Raw genomic sequence first — 15,577 nt, forward strand, 5'->3', positions numbered from 1 at the left:
CTTTCCAAAGCTGCAGGGAATGGAAGAAAAGGGCTCTAAAGTACTGGGGGAAAAAATCAGGCCTTGGGCTCTGCTGTCCAACGTCGCCACCCTGGCAGTCTGTATTTTATTTGCTACCACTGTAAGGTTCTTGACAAGTCCAGGGCTGATAGTGAGAAAGCTGAAAGTCACTGAAGGAGGCATCTTGATTGTGGTTTGGGTGAGAAAGGCCTGCAGTGAGCAGGAATGCAAGGAGGAAGAGAAGGGTGTGGGAGGAAATGAGAAGTTTTGTTCTTTGTGTATATATAAGGAATATAAGGAAGTATGGGAATATCCCTGTGGGATTATCAAAGAGGTTTACAAGAATGGGCAGCAGGGAAAGGCTGGAAACAAAAGTGTAACCTCATGCTGTGTAATGTAATGACAGGTGAATGAGCTGGTGTTGCAGGTGAAATGGGTGGGGAGGGGGGCATGCGGGAAGGGAGGAAGGGAAAAATGAACAGGCAGAGGCGGATATGAGTTCCAAAGGCAATTAAAGCACAGGACACAGGCAGGGCACGGGCTGAGGAAAGAGAGGAGGCTAATGGAGAGAGGGCCAGTTAGGAAACCTAATCTGAACTTCACAGGACCTCAATCTGCTCTGGCATGGATGCTCTTGGAGCTTGCAGAGCCACACAGGGCATGTGGAAAAGGTGCTGGACAGAATTTTGAACCCTGGACCAGTGTGGGGAGGCACTGGCAGTAGAAGCAAGAACAAGTTGGTGTGCTCTGCAAACAGCAGCCATCTGAATAAGGAAAAAGAGATACGGGAAGAATAAATGCATAAGGAGTTCTTGCTCTATATCCTACAGATGGGACTGTGCCATGCATCTGCCAGAATCCAAGAAGACAGCATTAAGGCAGCTCATCACCAAAACCACTCTCAGAAGATCTTTCTAAAGGCATAGGTGTGGAAAGGGAAGAGACAGGGTGGACATGCAGCAGTTAAAGGGCATGTGTTGAAAACTGGGGGTGCCAGGGGGATGTCCTGCAGTGGACAATCTTCCCATATCATCAAGTGAACAGGCAAAGCTCTCCAATGAGTAATTCTGCATTAGCAATGCACAAATACACAACATGTCCCAACCTATTTTGCTAACAAGCACATGTTCTCACATTAATCTCTGTCCTACTTGCTTTACCCATGGTTCCTCTGCACATGTTGCATGGTTACTTTTGCATGACAGGAGGAGGCAAACAGTAGCAAAACCAGCATGTGGTGTTTCAACAATGATTTGTATAGCTGCAAAACTTCCTCGTACAGTAAAACATTTGCTTAATTTTTTAAGCCATTGCAGAATTATTGTAAGATTATAGCAGTGCCTTTCAAGATACTCTGTCTAAATATTGCAATGGGCAGCCGAGAATGTACCACTGCCTCCGAAACTGCTCGGCTAGCCTGGTACTACTGATAACTGCATTTTTCTCCATCCCTCCGGCCTTCAAATGAGAAGTATTTGCCTTCAGATGGTATCTATTTAAATATTTGCATACCTGGTCCAGCCATGCACCCAAGGACTTTTAGACCATTGATAGCTGTAGCTGATGAATGCCTTTGCAGGGCCTTGACAGCATTTCCAACTCCTGTTTTGCAAGGGGAAATGCTGCCGTTTCTATTTCCAGCGTGGAATCACTTGGGGTCCTTTGCTAGTGAAAAACCTGTAGCAGCAAGTGAGCAAACTCCCACAATCAACACTTCCGGAGTTAATGGTCGGTCAGGGTGCAGGGTGAGTTCCCAACAAGAAAAAAGTTTTGGCAGATTCTTATGCAGCCCCACACCTGGAAAATACAGGTTTGCAGTGCAGATGTAGCCATGACTGCCAGAAGGAAGTTTCAGTGCATATACCTGGGTTAGGCTTGTGCAATGAGAGTGGAAGGGAAATAAAAATTACTCAGGATGGCAATTTTTTACAATCCTTTCCACAGTGGCCTTTGGCTCCCATGCAAATTAGGAAGCACACAGCCATTTGTGGTGTTCTTCCTCATACCAGCAAACTTTCCTTAGAACAGGCTGTTTGTCAGGAACCCTTTGGGAAGAGCAGGACACAAAAAGGAATGGGTATCCCTGTGCAACCTGGGGCCATAGCATTCTCCAGCAGCCTGAGATGGGCCAGGTGCCAGCAGCACAGAATTCCCCTGGCCAGCTCTTGGCAGAGCTCCATCACCCTGCGTCAGCAGCTTTGCTGCTCCCTGTTTCCATCCAGGGGGTACAGCACAAACAGGGCACGGTCACCTTTTACACAACTCATCCTTTACATGGACACACAACAGGCTGAAAGTCTGCTGCTGAAAGTATTGTGATGCACTGTCAGCAGGTGATGAGGCGGAGCAGAGGATTTGGGCAAAGTGATTCTGTCTGCCTGAACGCTGGAGAGAAACTTGAGGAATAACTAAAGCAGTCAAAGCCACATCCTTCACTGCTATGAACTGGACGAGAGCTGTAGCTCCTGCAGTGGGGATGTGGGGGTGCCCCACCTGAATTTCAGGGATGCAAGGCAAGTTCCCAGGATGTGTTCCCTCTTCCCACGGAAACCCCCTTCAGAAATTCCAAAGGGGTCAGAGTTCAAGCTGAAGCTGGGCCAGGTGATAAACAAGAGGTGAACAGACACAGGGCTGTGCTGCAAACCTCCAGCTTCCCCTGGCAAGAGTTATTTGAGCTGGAACAAAAGGTGCCATGAGGGCAGGTGGGCGGGTGCTGCCAAAACCAGCACAAAACCCCCTCTCTAGTGGGCTGGCAGCGAGGGGGAATCCCAGCCCCACGATCCGCCTGCTGCAGCGGGTGCAGGAAACAACACCTACGTCTGCTTCCAAAATTAGCTACAGCAGAAGGGCTGAGAGCTGCAAGCCGCTTAGATGTCTTACCACTGCTGAGGTGAATCACCTAAAATCCCTGAGAATGTGACCCCGATGGGCTCCTAGGTGTTAAAACATTTCTTAAAAAGCAAACCAGGTAGATTCCCACGATCTCAGGGAGGTGGGCAATGAACTGTTTTACAGACTAGGTACGGTAATCTGACTTTTTTTAATAAATACATATCTCACATGTACCAAAATAATTATTAACAAAAAATGTACAGTATTTACACAATATACAGTTGCTAAAAAGTGTAGCAATTATGACACACACAGTGTGAAACACACTTTTCCAATGCCCACAGTTAACATTATTGCTACTTTTGCTCAAGAGCCAAGACGGCACCAGTCCCTTGGTCTGACTCCTCTACCTGGGAAGCCTCACTGAGAGTGAGAGCAGCTGAGGTCAGTCAGAAAGGACAGGGACTGCCACCAGCCCAGCACAACCGAACGTAGAGTCTCTGAAAAGGGGTGTTGTCATGAGTCCACCTTGCCATGAAAGATCACTTGTTCCCTGTAGTACTTGATGCCACAACAAAGCTCCCTGCAATGAGCAGGTTGGATGCGTAGTCTGTTACCTCTGCAGGGCTGAGAAGACTGGCTATGTGGCTCTTTATCAGGTGGTGTGAATAATCACAGATCTGTACTGATGTTACACATCCCACTCCTGTATTTAAACACAAGGGAGATCCTGGAACTGTCCTGTTACAATAACGTGCTCCTTCTCCTTGCTGGGCAGTGTAGTATTTCCCTCCTCTTTTTTCTCTCCACATTGTGACTTTCTTTTTAGGTGAAGAAAGTCAGTCCTTCTTCTATACATATGTATACAGTCACTTATTTTCAGAGAAAGCTCTGCTTTAAAACGCCAACTGTCGTCCTCCAATAAGGCAGTCATCATATATAAGCTGCAAGAAAAAAACCCCCAAAATGCTATTAATGCAAAAATCTTACTTAAAGTATCATATCCACTCTGGGATAGCAGCCAAATTCTACATACAAATTCTTCAGCAGTGTATAAAATTTCTACACCAAAATGGTTACATTTAATGCAGCACTCCGAGTGCCAGAAAAACAAATCCTAGGGAGGAGAAAACCACCCACCAACTTGAACTTTCTCTCATGAGGTTCTGTGTCAGCAACAGAACCGTGTTCAGAGAACCATATCGCAAGAAGTTAACCTCCAATCCCTCATGTTATTTTTTACATTTTATTCTTACTCTGTTTACATGCTTGCCTCATCTGCCATTTTGCTGACTGCGTAATCTTTGGAATACCTGTTACACAGCAAGAGGTCACTGGGGCATGCTATCAGAGCGACACCAAAAAATACCCTGCACAGAACAGGATTTTCCCCTTTCTCTTGTAAAAATGAAAACAGCTACTTACTTCATCCTCCGTGAACTCAGGCTCCGATTCACTGCTCTCCTCATCCTCACTTTCTGGCAACATCTGCAGGTCAGCTGTGGTCAGCTGCTTCAGCTGTTCCTGTATGCTTGAGTTGTCTCTTCCCCATGTGAGTTGATAGGGGGAATACCCCTGATAGGTCACTTTGTTCACGTCTGCCCCATGTTTCACCAAAAGCGACACTAGTTCTGAATTCTGCAGATCCACTGCCAAATGTAGTGCTGTTCTGCCATTGCATGGCTCCTGTGTGAAAACAACAAAAGGTCTGGCATGTCAGGAGAGGCAGAGCCATTGTCAGATCTGTTGATTCTTAAGACTACTGTTGATTCTAATCTACTGATTCTTAAGAACCCCACTCAGGTAAAATCATGGTACACATTACATACCTGTGCGTTTACATCTGCTCCCAAGGACAGCAGATACTCGACAATAGCCAGGTATCCCTGGATAGATGCTAAATGAAGACATGTATGTCCTGGAAGACACAAACAAAGAGAAAACTTGAGTAAGTCTAATTCAGTGCCTCATCATTACTTAAAAGTCAAGATGATAGGCCAGGATGATACCTAAATTTGCAATTCATTCATGGCAAAAGGGTGTTTTCCAGAAGAGCTTTCCAGCTTCCAGTATAAACAAAAGGGCTGGATTTCAAAAAGATTTCTTGGAGGCTTTATTCCATTGTTTGAGTGCAACTTATTACAAACAAAAAAAGGAGGAGCATGGCAAAGGCACTCACTAAAAATGCAAAGTTCAAAGCCATGAGAGACTATAATCAACAGTGAGAAGGCCTACAAGACAGTGCACTTCAAAAAAGTCAGACACTGCTGTATGCTTTGGACTCCTCAACTCTCAAATGGGACAAAATAATCCTTCTCTACCTCTCCAGAGATCTCTGAGATCCACAGGAGACCAACCCTACCCTGAGCTCAGCCCACCAAGACGAAGTGTTCAGGATCAGGAGCGTGTCCGTACCGTTGTAGTTGGCTGCCTGCAGGACAGCGAGGAGGTGGTGCGGCTGGCAGTGCTGCGTGAGCACGCTGACGCTCCGGAGGGAGCCCTGCTGGCAGGCGATGTGCAGGGGGGTGTTTCCTCGGAAGTCCCTGATTTCCAGGTCGCATCCGGCCTTCAGAAGATGCTCAGCAATTTCAGGCTGATCAGTTATCACTGCCAGGTGAAGAGGAGTCTGCAAGTATAAGAGCAAAAGCACTGTAAGTTACACCACAAACTTGGAAGCAACTAGACAAGCAGACCTCTTGTTCACTTGGTGATTTCTGCCAACAAATAAAGCATGAAAGCACGCCCCATAAACTCAGTTCTTTATGCTTCCCAAGTTGTATAGTTGCCCATTCACTGGAAGTGATGAGCTTTGGGCTCTCTGGATAAACCAACCGCCAGCTGGTATGAAGGGTATCATTAACATCTCCACAAAGAGGGATGCAACCCATGGCATCATATTTGAAAAATGTGGGCGTTAAATGCCACTCTCTCAGGGGAGAGGAAGCATTGTACCAACCCCGGCTGGAGCCAACTGGGGATTTTCCGGAACGTAGGCTTTGATTCAATTGATTCCATCAATTAAAACAAAAAAAAAAAATTAAAGGGACTTTTTGGGGGGAATTCCCCAGAGGGAGTGTGTGGGTGTTCCAGGGGCTGATCTGGATTTGGGGTTATCGAGGCGAAAGTACCTGGCTGAGGTTGTTCTGAAAGTTCAGGAAAGCCCGGTCACCGGCTGCCTGCTGGATCACCTCCAGGCTCAGGGCTTTTTCCTCGTGAATAATGGCCAAGTGGAGAAAACTGCAGGGGGAAAAAAGGAGTAATTAAGCAACACGCGTTAACCCCCCCGCTGCCACGCTAAGCCCCGCTCCCGGCGGGCCGGGCCGGGCCGGGCCGGGTCACGCGTGGTGTCGCAAGCCGGGGCTTTCGGCGCGGCCGGGGCTTTCCGCGGAGCCGCCTCTCCCTGGCGCCGCTCCAGGGACTTTCCGCACCCCCTCCCTTCCCTCCCGGCGCGGCCCAGCGCGGCGCCGCCCCGCCGGCAAGCACATCCTGTCCCGGACTGGTCGTGCTCTGTTCCCACCGTGTCCGAGCCACCCCTGCCCCGGCTTCGACCCCCACTTACGTGTCCCCGTCCTCCGTCAGCTGCTGTGCCCAGGCGGGCGGCTCGCGGGGCTGCAGCCGTATGTCCTCCAGCTCCTTCACCAGCTGCCGGTACTCCTCCTCCTTCATGGAGTCCAGGCCACTGTCGTGGCGGTCGTCGAGCGGGAAGGCGCCCTGACGCTCCTTCTTGGGGTGCTCGTAGCCGTCCATGGCGGGCGGCTCGGCGGCGCGGCGAGCGGCGATCATGGCGGCGGAGCTGCGGGCACTGCGAGTGAGCGGCGGCGGCGGCGGCGCCTCGCATATACAGCGCGGCCGGGGGATTTCTGCGGGGGAGGAGCCGCGGAGGACGGGAATTTCCAGCCAGTCAAAGCCCGACCGACGGGTCCGGTCCTGCTCGGCGCCGCCGGCGCTGGCAGGGAGGGCGCAGCGGCTCGGGCCGCCCAGAAGGGGCGTCGGAGGGGAGGGAAGAGGCCGGGCCGAGAGGGAGCTTGGCGTTTTTCCAGGGGGAAGTACTCGCCTCTCCGGCGTCCCCGTCGGTACTTCCCTGCCGCGCCCCGCGGGGATTTCCCTGCCCTACCCTGCCCGATCCTGGAGCTCCCAGTGCCTCCTCCCCGGCCGGGTCCCGCTGCACCTCGGGGTCCCTCGAAGGCAGAGGAGCGCCTCAGTGCCGGGCACTGCTGGCCCTGATTGCACCCCGCAGCCCCCCACATTCCGTCACTTTCGTAACAGGGGTTGCGGGAGCATAGAATAATATGGGTTCTATAAAAAAAGGGTTTTTTCCATCTTGCAACTATTTCTGGCCACACTGTCTCTGTTTTTTTTTTTTTTTTTGTTTGTTTGTTTGTTTTGTTTTTTTTTGTTTTTCTCCCCCATTTTGTCATTTTCCCATGGGATGGCATTCCTTTGAACTACAACTTAAGATAAAATAAAGGCCCATCTAGACCAACCCCCCTGCCATGAGCAGGGACATCTTCAACTGGATAAGACCCCCATCCAACCTGACCTTTAATTCTTCCAGGGATGGGCATCCACCACCTTTCTGGGAACCTCTGGGTTGCCCAGAGGATTCACCACCCTCCTTGTAAAAAATCTTCTTCCTTATATCTAATCTTAATTGACCTTCCTTGTGTTTAAACCCTTACCCTTTGTCCTATGACAGCAGGCCCGGCTACAAAGCCTGTCCCCATCTGTTTCTCCAGGCTGCCCTCAAGCTCTGCAAGGCTGCAGTATGACCTGCCAGGAGTCTCCAGCCAGAAGGCCAGGCTGTGTGTGAGCATTAGCACTCTCAGAAGCTCCATCACCCACCAGGTGCACCGTAGCACAGCACCTCGTTCTTGCACAGTCTGCACAATGACAGATCCCTGAGCCTCTGAGGATCGCTTTGAAGTCTGGTGAGAGGGACCACCTTAGGAGTCATTAACCAGCACTTATCTAACGATTGGTAACAAGCTTTTTGGCAAGCCCAGGGCAGCAAAGTCATGGTAAAATGTCAGGGAATCAAACACCACTGGAGCAATGCTGAGGCTGCTGCTGCATCAGTACACTGCATCTGCCCTGCTTGAGGAGTGTCACTTCTTGGAGACACTCAGGCAGGGTTGCACATGATGGATGTTGTGCTGCCATGCCTGCAAGTGTGCAGGTGTTGCCTCAGCATTTAGAGGATGTTGCATGTCTGCTGTGTAAGTTTTCACTCTGAAACAGAGCAAACCTTTTAAAGAAGAAATTACATCTTCGCTATTCTTACTTTCTCTGGCCGTTGCTAGTAACTCTTCTCTGCTATTTTTTTACTGCTGTCATGCCATCTGTGGGTAATAAAAACTGGAAAAATGCAGGATCCCACGTGGATAAAAGGCATTGTCTGTCTGCAGAGCTAACAGCACTGAATTTTTTCCTGGTGAATTTTTGCTTCTGCTTCTCAGATGTAGGGGATTCCCATGAAGAATTTTTCTTCTCTTGCAACTATTGCTGGCCTCACTGAGTAACAGTGTCTGTACTTTTTTTCCTTTTGTCATTTTCCCATGGGATGGCATCCCTTTGAACAAGAACTTATGGGGAAAATCCAAAGATAAAAGGAAGAGCCAGAGGAGAGGAAGAACGCCTGACTTTCTGTCAGCAAATGTTTTTAATTTTCAGCCCAGCTGTGCCATTCCTGGACTTCTTTTCAGTATTCATCATTTGGCCTGGGACAATCCAGTGGTGCTTTTGGGCAGGTTTAGAAAAAAGCCGTAAAACTCTGTCTTTTTGAAGTTAAAGGTTATGAAAGTTTCGTGAGCTTTTTGAAACAGTTCTCCCTTTTTAATGTAAATTGGCAGGGGAAATTTAATTAACAAATGAATCTTCTCCTATCTGCATCTCTTCAAAAAAAAAGGAAGATGGGAGTTGAAAAGCAAGCTCCTGCTCTGACTAGCAGGGGAATTGAGCCCAGCAAGGACCTTGCTCTCTGCAGTTGGGATTTTGCTAGAACCACACAGACATTAAACTTGAAAATTCCTATGCTAGCTGTGATGGCTGTAAACTGAGTTCAGCAAAGGGAATTCTTTGCCTCCTTCTATGAGAGACCTCCAGCTGCCCTCACAGGCCACCACAGGACTATTTTTAGCAAGCATTTGCAAGCAGTCTCTTTTGAGAGGCACATGAGATGCTTTTATTTTGTGTGTTTTAACTTGGCAGTACTGCAGCCAGTTGTAGGTGGCAGAAAGGTGATGGAAAATGTTTTCTGGATGGAAAGTCATGCTGACCCAGCCCACTTCCTGCCCCAGGAAGATGCTGCTGCTCTGCAGCCTGGCCCTAGGCATCATGGGGGGGGTCCACACATGGGCCAGTAACCCTGGCTATTAGGCAACAAAAAGCAGGGCTGGAGAAGGGATTTAGCCCTAAACCCATATGTAAAGCAGCAGCTAGCTGCAGCTGCAGGGGCCAGTGGAGCCCTCATTAACAATTAGGCAAATAAGGCTATGTCTTCACTGTAACTCCTCACAGTTAGCACAGTCCTGCCATATTTGCCTGAAGGGATGACATAATAGAAGATAGCATAAAGCAAAGGTCTTGGAGTGGTGAGGGTCATCAGTGCTGCTTTGTGCTGTTGAAGTACCATCCTTTTTATGTATTTATTTATTTAATTATCACATTCAAGCAGTTTTTCTATGCAATTTTGTATATGGTCCACAAGAGAAAAAGAATAGAAAGAAACAAACTCAGCTTTTTGGATATAGAGTGGAGCCTATCACAACCCTAGTTTCCTGTGTGGTCTCTCACCCAAGTGTTGCAGTTTTGGGAAGCTCACACAGGCCCCAGGGGATGGAGCAGCTGTACCTATCCAGGGACAGGGGCTGGCCCTGCTGAAACCGGAGCACAACTTCATCAACTCTGCAGTCATCTGTGCCAACCTGAACCTTCTTTGTTTGCTTGTGTATTCTGGTTTAATATCTCTGCTATGTCTGCACTGATTTCACAGAAGTGTTTTCTGTGCTTGTCATTTGGAGAGGAGATTAACATTCTCTGCATTTCTAGTTTGGGATTATGTTAGCAGTCTCTGCTGCCTGGTCCAGCAGGCACTTCAAGGCCAAAGGACTACCTAAAAGTTACTTTAACAATGTAAAAGCTGTAACCACGGGAGGTGGTTTTACACCTGATATCTAAGAGCTAGATATTGCAAAAGCCTCCTCCTCTTTAGGCTCCCTGAGCACTCAGTTGGCAAGGCTGTGGTGCCGTAGGGATGTGATGTTTGTTTTTATTCTACCTTGCAGAAAGCAACTGGCAGGGCTCCTAGAAGCAGCCTCAAGTGTCTGAATACTAAAAAGGGGCAGTAGGGTTTTAATCAGTTTTAAAAGTACGTGAAGAATTCTTGTGCTGCTTCCTCCAGCAAACACATTAAATTGTAATTTTCTGATTGCCACACTAATCATGACAACAGTCTAGTGCTGTTGATTTACCAGAGTTGGTCTCACAACTTCATCCTGCAGATACTCATTAACTGTTTCCTCTCATTTAATTGCAAAGACTGTACGTGGCTCCCAGGAAATATATCAGTTGACAGCATCCAGCAAGATCTTGGCACAGGATGTTAAAGCCAAAAGCAAAACAAATCAGTGAAGTAAACCTGCTGTCTGTACATGTATGTGCACATGCAGATACCCCTTGGAATAGGACTCTTGTTTGTTGCTTCAAAAGTCTGTGGACTTAGCTGGTGCAAGGGAAGCCAGGGGACACTTGACATTGTCATTTCGATAATATTTTGCAGTTAAAATCCACATATCTGTTTCCCATTTACAGCTGCTACAGAGATAAGAACCAGGCAGCTCCAAACAATTAGTCCAGTGGTAAACAAGGAAAATGTATTTCCCTCCTGCTTTCTAATAATAATGTAACTAATTTGAAAGCTGAAAAAAAAAAAAAAAACCCAGCCAAATGAGAGAAAGGAAAGTTTTGCAAAATCCATTTTTGTCAGCCAGGATGAAGGCCGAAGGTAGTCACATGTGCCGTGTGGCCTGTATTCCTTCCTCCTCAAACCTTTTCATCAGAGGTTATTTTGGGTTGGTCATATACTCCAAAGAGCAGAATGGTGGATGCAGTAGGTAGGAAGCATTTCTGCACCTTATTTAAGCTGGTATAATATTCAAGCAAATAGTCTGCAGGGTAATTTTTGGCACATAAAGCCAAGGTCCAAATTAGGGCATTTAAAGTCCTACCCATGTGCCACGGACACAGAAATATAATTAGCTGCAGTGTCCTGTCCAGTCTAATGGATCCAGACCTCTGGTTGGCTACACTAGTCTGCTTTTATTTTTTGACTGCAGCTTATTTTTGGCAAGTCTTAAACGGATGCATTGCATCCCTGGGAAGGTCTGTATTTCTCTGCATGAACTGTGGGCTGTTTATCAATTGGTTGCATTTCTGGGGATCCTTAGGGATGAGATGTACTATAAATTTAAACTGCTTTTATTGTTATGCCTTAAGGGTAAATATAAGTCAAGTAATTTGAAATTTGCTACCACTTGGAAGACAAGTTTTCTCTGGTGTCATTCCCATTTTTCATGTAGAAGCTTTGTTAAAGCATGTTGCTAAAAAAGCTTTAAGTTGATGCTCACTGCCTGATGCAGCAAAGCTTGCTGCCACACTTGTTTCATGTAGGAAAAAAGAATCTTGGGGAGGGAGAAGGCAGGTCTCTTGAGCTTGTTTTACTATCTTCCCTCCAGCAATAACATGCTCCCCGTCAGTACAGCCCCTATGTGGTTGCAGACAGAGTGGAAGCACCTAATGGGGAAAATATGAACTGGGAGCATGCTAATAATTAAAAAGGGATTTTCCCCCTGCAGACAGCTGTGACATTTGGTAATGTTGCAGTCTCTAGTTCTTCCCAGCAAGTAGGGATATTGCAAAGGTGGAGAGGGCAGAACAGTGGGACCATGCAGAAAACTGAGCTGGTGAGCATTTGGGAGAGATAGCTAAGCCTGGCAGAGTGGACAGGGCTGTGCAAAGCAGAGAGCTACTTTTCTTTCTGTTTGGATTACAGAGAAAGTCAAAACTGGATCTGGATTTAAATTTCTCTCTGGTACTAGATGGTATTAGGGACCTTAACTGAGTGACTCTGGGGCTGTCAGAGCCTGGCTGCCTGTGGGCAGTGAGAGATTTCTGTTTCAGCACATAGTTTGCTCTGAACCTCTAATGCTCCCATGCAACCTCTGTGCCGAAACAGAAGTTTGCTCTGAACCTCTAATGCTCCCATGCAACCTCTGTGCCTAAAGTTGGTGGGTGCAAATAATCCTGGGTAAACACAAAAAGCCAGTACATGGCTCCTGTGTGCACAGTGGGAACCCAGTGCAGCACAGAGGCACATGGCAAACCTCAGTTAGGAGCTCAACTGCATTTGGGCCCAGGGATTTCCCTGGGGACGGATGTGGCAAACAGAGGGGCTGATGAACTGAGTGCTGTAGCTGTGTGTCTGAGCTAGCAGAGGAGCTGCCAGGAGAGGAAGCAGGAAATGCTAGACAATACTAACGGCATAGCCCTGAGAGGAAAAACCCACAGCAGCAGAAGATGAACTTTGGGCTGTGTTCTTCCTGAAAAAGCCCAGGGACTGCCAGCCAAGGGACTGTCGGGGTCAGCTCCTCCTGTGCACACCCTCTTCGGAGGAAGGCAGGCTCTTTGCTCTCTGCTCCTTCTGGTGAAAGTCCTCTGGAGTCACACAGCCTGGCAGACTGCATGGCTCCGGGTGTGGTAACCCCAATCTGCCATCCACAATTTGCCTTAGGCTGGCAAGGGGTGTCGGCAGCAGCTGCTGCTAAAATAGCTCTTGAGGGGCTTGGCTTTTAGATCCCTCAGTGCAAAACTTTCATCTGGGTGTTCTGATGCTCTGCTCGAAAAGTTCCCAAGGTTTTATTTAACCTGATTTTTTTCTGGCATAGTTGTGAGCTCTGCTCAGAGCTGGATCATTGGCTGTGTCAGCAGGGAGCATGCAGCATTGTCCAAGGGCTGGATGTGTTTCTGCTGCCACATCCTGGTCCAGCCCATCCTTCTTCTAGGTAAACAAATGGCTCTTGATGGAAGTGGGGCTGCAGCACCTGGGGTGTCACAGTTATTCTTTGCAGGAGAGTAAGCTGGGAGAGAATCTCCAAGGGACAGCAAAGAGCTAGACTGCATTTAGAGGAGTATTAGGTGAATTCTGATTTACACACAGAGAGGCTAAAGGCAGGCTGAGAGAGGTTAAATACATCCCATGTTCTGAGTATTACTTGCAGTCCTGGGACACAGGTTATAATAAAATCCTCTTTTTGTCATACAGCTCTCATTCTCTTTTATTTTCATGCAGCCTGCTGTTTAGTCTGAGTATGACCTCTCCCAGGGCAGGTGATGACTGGCAGTAAATTCGGGGCCACCACCACATGTGGGAGCTAGGAAATGAGCAGTGCCATCCTGTGGTGCGGCTTCAGCTCTGCTGCCCAGCCGGTGGTCGGAAGGTGGCTCTTCCTGCCGGTCCTGAAGGTACCCGAGCTGCATGTGGAAAATGGGAATTGGAAACAATGGTGCATCTTACAGACTGGGCTGGGATCAGTTGTTCATTATTGAAGCTGTATTGGGAAGGAAGAAGGAGCAGATGGAGATTGCAATGGAGATTTTCTAGCCTCTAAGGGGTTTAAATTTATCTCTCTCCAAGGCTGTATCCGTTCCTGGGGTAACTTTTCATTTAGTGTACACCTTTTAGGGCTTTGATTTCTTTGGATTTCATGGAAGTTTTGTACTAACTTATGTTTGTGGTGTTTCTCAGACAGAAATACCTCTCCAGGATCAGCCCCTGCCTTTCTTGGATAGATAGCCCATGCATGGCAGTAAATTCAGTCCTTCTGTGAACTCCCCATCCTGTGCACATGCTGTGGTGATGTCTGGAGGGCCTGCCCATGGCGTAGCCCCGAGGGCACATGTTGCTGGCCATCCCTAGATGTTCAGGAATCCTGTAAAAATGGTGGAAACTAGTCCTTGAGTTCTTCCCAGACCAAATTTCTGAGCAGGCAAAAATATAACTTTCTTGGGAAAACACTGACCTCTGGTTACAGGCTTAGGGTCACGGGTTTGGTTTTATGTTTAAGTTAGGAAGATTCGTGGAGGCTCTGAAACACATTTGTGGGAAAGCCAGCAAGGGAAGTGAGGTGGGAGGGCGTGATTTTCCCCAGAGCATTAAAGAAAATCTATATCAACCCCTCTTGGAAACAACTGTTTGACTGTCACATTATTTAATTCTTCTGCCTGCATTCACAGACACAAATCGGTTTTTTTGGCTGCATCCTCTGCCTCCCAAAGCCCAGCATCCCACTGTGGCCATTGCAGTTACCTCCTGTATCCTCAGCAGCTGGAAGTTCTTTGGCCCTGCAGACCTGGGAGACAGAAGCCATCATAGTTAAAGTGTCCTTGTGTCCCAGGAACTCTTGCTGCTGTAGCAGTGATCTGTCCATCTGGGCTTTTCCAGAGAGCTCCAGGTGGGAAAACTTTCACATCAGCTCTGATCTCTCTCCACTGTCATGGTGCTGTGCAGGCAGAACCTTACCTGTGACCTTTTGAATGTGGTGAGGGACATCTGTGGGAAGACACCTGTGGTCAAGCCCAGAGCCTGAGCACGGCACGAGCCCTCCCATGTAGGCAGGCACGGCTGCAGGGCAGGGGCTCAGCCTGGCTTTGGGGACTGGGGTGAGCCAGGAGGGGCAGGAGGGCAGCATCAGCAGGGTCTTAGCTCGTGGGGCAAGGGTGGGGTGTGCTTGAGGGGGTGGAGTAGGAAATAGCTTACTGGGCTGTTGCCCTGCTGCCCCCACAGGTGGCACCCACTCAAGCAGAGTTTGGAAGGAACCCATTTCAGCTTAGCTTAGCTCAGGTTTTTAAAATCCTGTTGGGGTGAGCTACTGTGAGAAATCACGCCACATATCATCAAGCATGCATTGGCAGAGGCAGGAACATTTCCCAGATGGTTTCTTCCCTAAGGACCATCCAGAGGCACCAAAATGCGTTGTCTTACAGGAAGGATGGAGCCCCTGGGAGGTAGATTGGGCAGATAAAAGCCTTCTCCTTGGGAGCCCAGCTGCACATTAGTTTCAGCTGCATCATCAAAGTGAGTCATTCAATAAAAACAATTAGCTGAGGAAATATCACTAAACAGTAATAATTATCCAAATGTCCTAGCATTGACCATTTAGATGACTAAATCAACACAATCAATTGTGTTAATGAATGCTAATTCAAATCTAATAACTTTCTGGTTTATTTGATTACATATAAAGAATTCACCTACAGTGTTTGGAGAGGATGAGGTGGCAGACCAGCCAGATTCTTGGTCACCTGCCTGTCCTGTGGACTCTGTCAATGAGTGATCCCTAATCTGCCAGCAGCACATAGCAGTGTCCCCTAGACAGCCTGCAGAGCAGTAGAAGAGTGCTTAGATGATGTCTAGGTGCCCTTCACCTGGGCAGGCAGCTTTTGTGGACTTCAGAGAGACTTATGCCCACACAGAAATGTGGTGAAGCCTCTCAGGAGAGGTTACATTCTCCTTTCTGCCTCCTTGCCTGAAGGGTCTCACAGGGCCCTGAATCTCCTAAACTGGATGACTGGATAAAGTCACACGAACACCAGGTATCCATGTGGTCTGCCTGGGAATAAATGGGTATGGAGGGAAGTCATTCTTAAAACTGGCAATTACAGTTTCAGTCAAGAACAAGTCACACTTGTA

General features: G+C 48.0%; 1 protein-coding gene across 1 annotated transcript; it reads right to left on the minus strand.

The window, feature by feature from the left end:
* Positions 1 to 3,021: 3,021 nt before the first annotated feature.
* Positions 3,022 to 7,149, minus strand: NFKBIA (NFKB inhibitor alpha). Its single transcript, XM_041472045.1, has 6 exons — positions 6,392 to 7,149; positions 5,961 to 6,069; positions 5,248 to 5,458; positions 4,662 to 4,750; positions 4,258 to 4,518; positions 3,022 to 3,776 (listed from the first exon to the last, which is right to left on the minus strand). Exons 1-6 carry the CDS (start codon positions 6,613 to 6,615, stop codon positions 3,729 to 3,731), a joined length of 942 nt encoding a protein of 313 aa, XP_041327979.1. The 5' UTR covers positions 6,616 to 7,149; the 3' UTR covers positions 3,022 to 3,728.
* Between the last annotated feature and the right edge of the window lie 8,428 nt (positions 7,150 to 15,577).

Source organism: Pyrgilauda ruficollis, unplaced genomic scaffold, assembly GCF_017590135.1.
Source record: "Pyrgilauda ruficollis isolate IOZ18807 unplaced genomic scaffold, ASM1759013v1 scaffold28, whole genome shotgun sequence".
NCBI lineage: Eukaryota > Metazoa > Chordata > Aves > Passeriformes > Passeridae > Pyrgilauda > Pyrgilauda ruficollis.

Bases quoted from the DNA above. Each gene is read 5' to 3' on its own strand.
- NFKBIA (XM_041472045.1), bottom strand. From the start codon at position 6,615: ATGATCGCCGCTCGCCGCGCCGCCGAGCCGCCCGCCATGGACGGCTAC. The intron at 5,459-5,960 runs GTACTTTCGCCT...TTATACTTGCAG, and splicing joins TTCAGAACAACCTCAGCCAG to ACTCCTCTTCACCTGGCAGT. The intron at 3,777-4,257 runs GTAAGTAGCTGT...TTTTTCTTGCAG, and splicing joins CTGAGTTCACGGAGGATGAA to CTTATATATGATGACTGCCT.